The sequence below is a fragment of the Lipotes vexillifer genome, unplaced genomic scaffold (assembly GCF_000442215.2).
Source record: "Lipotes vexillifer unplaced genomic scaffold, Lipotes_vexillifer_v1.1 scaffold1011, whole genome shotgun sequence".
Classification (NCBI taxonomy): domain Eukaryota; kingdom Metazoa; phylum Chordata; class Mammalia; order Artiodactyla; family Lipotidae; genus Lipotes; species Lipotes vexillifer.
In genome coordinates, this window is record NW_006787698.1 from 1,397,179 (window position 1) to 1,403,354 (window position 6,176).

The 6,176-nt window shown below is 54.1% G+C and overlaps 1 protein-coding gene across 2 annotated transcripts in view; it reads right to left on the reverse strand.

The window, feature by feature from the left end:
- PTPRS (protein tyrosine phosphatase receptor type S) overlaps window positions 1-6,176 on the reverse strand; it is a 63,325-nt gene that overhangs the window by 21,597 nt on the left and 35,552 nt on the right. For both annotated transcript variants that reach the window (XM_007460541.1, XM_007460542.1), the window contains one exon: window positions 1,351-1,656. In XM_007460541.1, the coding sequence (XP_007460603.1) occupies window positions 1,351-1,656 (306 nt within the window). The remainder of the gene's footprint in view (window positions 1-1,350; window positions 1,657-6,176) is intronic.

The following is a 6,176-nucleotide window of genomic DNA, read 5'->3' on the forward strand; positions in this document are numbered from 1 at the left end:
GGGAGGGGCGGGCGGGGCCGTTACTGGGGTGCCCAGCCCTGCCCCGGGCAGCGCCACTGACCGATGCCAAGGTGCCGAGTGACTGCCGGTTAACCCGGCGCTCTGAGCGCTCACCGCTGGCCCGGAGGGAATACCTCCTTCACGCTTCCCACAGCCCGGGGAGGGGGCTCTGATGGTGCACCCCATTTACAGACGAGAAACTGAGGTCTCTCAGAGCCTAGGTCACCTGCCCAGGGCCACAAGACATGAGCGGGCCGTGCATGCCCCACTCTAAGAGGTTTACCCACACTGCTTCCAACCTCAGAGCATCCCTTCTAGATAGGGGTCCTTATGCTCCCTTTACAGATGGGGAAACCAAGGCACAGAGAGTTGATCCCAGGACCACAGGGTTATCAAGAGGCAAAGCCGGGATGGGAACCCAGGCAGTCCAGCTGCACGCTCCTACACACCCCAGGGTGCAGCCAGCCCACTCCGCACAGGAGCACTTTTTCAACCAGCCCCCAAGCTGAGAGCCCTCGCCACCCACCCCACCCCCACCCCAAGGCCTGGCGTGAAGAACCGCTTCATTTCTTCCCCATGGCTAGGACAAAATGTTGGGGCTGCCAACCGAAACTTCCAGGCCAGTGGCTCAGAAAACAGCTGGTCCAGGTTTCCTGCAATTTTATTGGGGAAGCTGCCTGCTTCATTTTGCCCCATGCCCTCAGCTTCTACTGTGTGACTAGCATCTCAGAACTTTCTAGCTCAGCTACGGTGGGAATATTTACACCACAGAAATCGCCCAGTGCTACAAATCGGTCTCTATGCCCCAGAGAGCTGGCGGTTAACCACCATCAGCACGCAATCTACCTACTTTCTAGGTAGGATAGCTCAGACCCAAGTAGCTCCAAATCTCAGGTTATCCCTAGAGTCTAAAAAACCAGCTTTCTGGGGTCAGGGACCATAATTTTTGTTGCAAGTGCTGCTTGCTGTTTCCTACACTCCTTTTCCATGGCTTCCACCACGGGACCAAAATACAGGGCTCCCCGCTTAACGTTCCAGTTCCAAGGCTCAGAGAGAAAATGTAGCCCGGAAGGTCCAGAACAGAGAATTCCAAGATCAAGGAGCCCCGTTGGCTTTGGGGAGGCTGATGGCCACTTGTCTCCTTCTTCTGATTATGGCTTCTATGGTTGGCTAAAAAGTTCATTCGTTTTTTCCATAAGACCTTACTGAAAAACCCGAAAGAACTTTTTGGCCAACCCAATACCTTCTGACCACCAGCCAGCCCAGTTTTCCAGGGACAGAAGGCTCCAAGGCAGGGGCCGGGCTGGGGCCTGGGGGTCCCAGGGGTCCCAGGCCGGGGCCGATGCTTACCGTCCTCGTCGGTGCGGATGACCACGGGCGAGCTCTCGGGCCCTGGTCCCACCTCTGTGTGAGCGACGGCGGTGATGCGGTACTCCGTCCACTTGTCCAAGGCCTCCAGCAGGATCTGGGTGGTGGTCGGGGGGATGCCGTTCACCTCCTTGGGTTGCGGGTCCTCTGAGCCCAGCGGTCGGTAGCGGACGCTATAGCTCACCAGGGCCCCGTTGTGCGTGTCCGGCGGCGGCGGGCGCCAACTTACCAAAATGGCCGTGGAGCGCGTGCTGACACATTTAACGTCTTGAGGGGGGGCTGACGGTTCTATTGGAGTGGGGGGAGAACGTGGGGGTGGGGAAGGGAGGCGGGATGGGCGGGGAGGGGGGGGGGAAACAAAAGATGGGAAAGAGAAAATAAAAAAGAAGATGATAACAAACAAAACAGAACCAAACCAAAGAGAAGTCGAACCCAAGAGAAGCGGGTGTCAACCAAAGGTGAGATGGGCGGGTGGGTGGGTGGGCAGGGATCGGGGCAGAGAGGGCTGGCCAAGAACGCTGCACTCACCACATGGGGCTGCACTTGGCACACAGTAGTTCTTAGGGAGAGGGTAGCCACAGTCCCCAAGGAGCATATGCACGTATGCTGTGCACCGTGCCAAGCGGAACAGCAGTAAAGGCCCCATTTACTGGGCACCTACTATGTGCCAGGCACCATGCCAAGCGGAACAGCAGTAAAAGCCCCATTCACTGGGCACCTATTATGTGTCAGGCATGGTGCCAAAACAACAGTAAATGTACTTATTTATTGAACACCTACTGTGTGCCAGGTATAGCACCAGGAATACAATGACAATAAATGTACTTCTCTATTGAACACCTACTGTGTGCTAGGCACTGTGCCAGAAGAATAGCAATAAAAGCCTCATTTATTGGGCACCTACTATGTGCCAGGCACCGTGCCAAGCGCTTCACACAATAACAGTAAGTGTACTTATTTAGTGAACACCTACTGTGCACCAGGCACAGCACAGGAGCTGAGTGACAGTGAGTGTACTTATTTATAGAACATCTACTGTGTGCTAGGCACTGTGCCAGAGGAATAGCAAAAGCTCCATTTACTGGGCACCTACTATGTGCCAGCCACTATGCCAAATGCAAAAGCAATAAAAGCCCCATTAATTCAGTAACTACTATGTGCCAGGCACAGTGCCAAGGGCTGCACAGAATGGCAGGTGAAAAATCTACTTATTGAACCCCACTATGTGCCAAGCACCATGCCAAGGGCTTCACAGAATAACAGTGAAATATTTATTGCACACCTACTGTGTGCCAAGCATTGTGCCAGAAGAACAGCAAAAGCTCCATTTACTGGGCACCTACTATGTGCCAGGCACAGCACCAGGGATGGAGTAACTGTAAACACTAATTTACTGAATACCTACTGTGTAACCGGGGAATAGCAGTAAAGCCCCATTTATTGGGCACCTACTATGTGCTAGGCCTGTCTCTGAAAGCTTCACAGGTTAACAGTAAGAGCATCTACTTACTGAACACCTGTACTGCCAGGGACCCCAGAGGGCAACCCTGTGGTTACTTCTTGGCCTCACTTGCAAAGAAAACAATGTCTGAGTCTTGAGCACCTATTGCGTGCCAGTTAGCATGCCAAGGGCTATACAGAGTAATAATAAAAGCCCCTGTGTATTGGACACCTACTGTGATGGCACTGGGTCAGGGCTTTACAGATAACACAGCCCACAGTTAGCACCTACTGTGTGCCAAAGTTTTAGTAGCTCATAGTCTTCTGTTTTGAGCCCCTACTGTTCACCTGATGCCAACCTAAGCCCACTGCAGATCAATAGCACGTCTCATTTACTGAACACCTACTATGGGCTGGTCACTGCAACAGCCCTCTGAAGATAAAAGTAGCTGTTGCCATTTACGTGGCGCATACTGCATGCCAGGCACTCTGCTAAGGTCTTTATTGAAACAGAAAAAGTTCCCACGTATTAGGTACCTACAACATGCTAGGTACTATATTAAGGACTATATAGAACATTAATAGTTCTCATTTCTTAACAGGGCCTACTGTGTGTCAGGCCCTGTTATTTCTGGATAACAGTAATAGTCCCTACGTTTTAAGCATCTACTATGTGTCAAGCACTGTGCTAATGACCTTATATAAAAATAGTAATAGTTCTTACTTATTGAGCACCTACTATTTACACACACAGTTCCAAGAACCTTGCAGACAACAGTTTCATGTTTGGAGCAAAAACGAAACCATGCTAGGCCCTTCCAGACTGACAGTGGCTCCCATCTGAGCACTTACTATGTGCTTAGCACCAGGCCAACCTCTGTAAAGTGCCACTTATTGAGCGCTTACTGGATGCCAGGCACTGTGCTAAGGGTTTTGCAGAGCAATCATCGTAGCCCCCATGTTTCGGGGACCTACTGTGTACATGGCACCAGGTTGACCTTGTTACAAGCTACTAATAGCTTCCATTCATGGACTGCCAACTCTGTGCCCAGCACCCTGCCGATCCATATTTAGACTGAAAGTGGCAGCTGCCATTTATGGAGCACCTACTGTGTGCCAGGCAGCATGCTAAGGACTTTGTTAAATAACAGTGACACTCCCCATATATTAAGCATGAACTGTGTGTGTTAAGGGCTTTATGGAATATCAGTAATAGTGTCCATGTGCCGAGCACCTACTATGGGCCAGGCCCTGTGTTAAGAGCATTACCGATGATAATCCTCACGTTCTATACACCTTCTGCACACCCAGCAGCATAGGCCCTCTGTAGACTCAAGATACGGCCCACTGATCGTGCCTCATTTAATTCTCATGACCCCCTTACGTGGCTGGAACTAGGACCCCTCCACCCCGCCCCCATGTTCCAGGTGGGGAAATGGGTTTCAAAGCCCACCTGGTTTGCCTGGCATTCTTTTATCATTGGTTGTATAGCTACTGGGTGCCAGGTCCCACCTGTTCTGGGTGCTCACCTCCCATTTTACAGGTGAGGAAACTGAGGCCCAGAAAAGGCAAGTGGCCTGCCCAAGGGCACATGGCGCGAGCCAGGCCTTGAAGCCAGGCTCAGCTGCTGTCCATGGGCTGTCTTGGTTGAGGCTGGGAATTCAGACCTCAGCCTGTGCTGAATTTATCAGCTCAGGCCAGCTGAGGATGGCTGGAGCCACACCCCCTCAAATGCCCATGACCCTAGAACCCGCCTCATCTGGAGGGAAGCTCAGAGAGGTCACTGGCCTTGCTTGAGGTCAAGGCATGTAGAACCTTCACCATCATGCCGGCCACACTTATTCACTGCATGTGTTTACAGACCACTTACTATGTGCACACCCCATGCTAGGGTCTGGGACCCAGAGATGAATCAGAGGCCCCCATCCTCAAAGACATCAGGCTACCAGAGACCCCAGAGGCCACTCCAATGGCTTACTGCAACCAGAATGACTCTCTGACCTCACTTAAATTGAAACACTGGGGTTCCCTCCTCCAGAAATAGACACTTGGGGGTCCCCTCCCCCATTTCTTGACCAGCCACCCCAACCAAATGTGCCCGGGGGGGAATCAAGCAGGAGTGGAAAAACCAACCGAGGAATGTGCCAGAAGGAATGGATTCGCTAAGAAAGGGGAAGGAAAAATAAAACCAAAACCATAATAAAAGAAGAAACAATGATGATGGTGATGATGATGAGAAAAACCATAATAAAAGAAAGAAAGACGCTTTCCAGAAAACTCCCAGTCTGGTTACCTACCTTCCACTCTTCAACTGCTAACTTAAAAGACTTTCTTACGAGGGAGGGAATGGCGGAGTGCTGAGCTACAAGGCCAGACCGAGCTCTGGGTGGGTCTCTGGCCGCGAGCGGGCGCACAGCCCTGCTCCGGCCCCAGCGTGGGCATGCTGCAGTTCCGGACTGGCGCCGATGAGGCAGGAAGGTTGGACGGTGTCTGGGGAGACCCACGGCTGAGTGGTCTGGCCTCCACCTACCCTTGAGTTCAGCCTAAGAAGCCCGCACTCCCCGGGGGGCGGGGTACGCCTGGCCCTGCGTCTCGGCTGCCAGTTCTCTCGGGCCCCACCCGTCTTGGGGTGCGAAGTGGGGAGTCCCTTCTCCCCCACTCCCTGTCCTGGGCCGCCCCGGAGGTTTGGAGGTTCGCGTGGCTAGGCCAAAGCCGCTTTCTCGACGACCTTGGAGGCCGCCTCCTTCACAATCCGGCCCAACCTGCGTGACTTGTTGGGAGGGTGCGGGGCAGCGTGGATGCGCACACGGATGCGCGGTGTGTGTGTGTGGGGGGGGAGGGGCGTGGTTCCGGATTCCACGTTCCTGGGCAGGTATGCCACTCGGCAGCGGGGTGCAGAGTTTAGGGGACTGAATTTGGACTCTGGACGGTCTGCACAGCCCAGAGCTGCTGGGACACAGGCTAGGGGGCACGCAGGGTGGGCCGTTTTTGTGAACCCGCTGGAGACCAGCGTGTACTCACCTTCGCGGCACCTGTGCCGGTCTCTCACGTGGCCGCCCAAGCCACAGGACACCCTCACTGATCGCCTCACGCACAAACATTCCTGTGAGTCGCGGAGCGCTCGGCTCGGCCCCGGTGGGGCAGGGAGGAGGGGGAGGGGGCCGGGGTTGACAGTGGGGTGCTGTGTCTCCAAGTCCCCTGATCCCAGCGGCTCAGACACCCCGGCCCAAGTTGCTGTCACTCTGGACTGACCCGTGACCCCCTGTGTGCGCACGCCTGGGGGCGGGGCAGGCGGGGGCTTAAAGGTTTGAACACTGAGGTAGCTTCCGGAACAAGGTGGCTACCCCGTGACTGACTGAGCGGGGGCG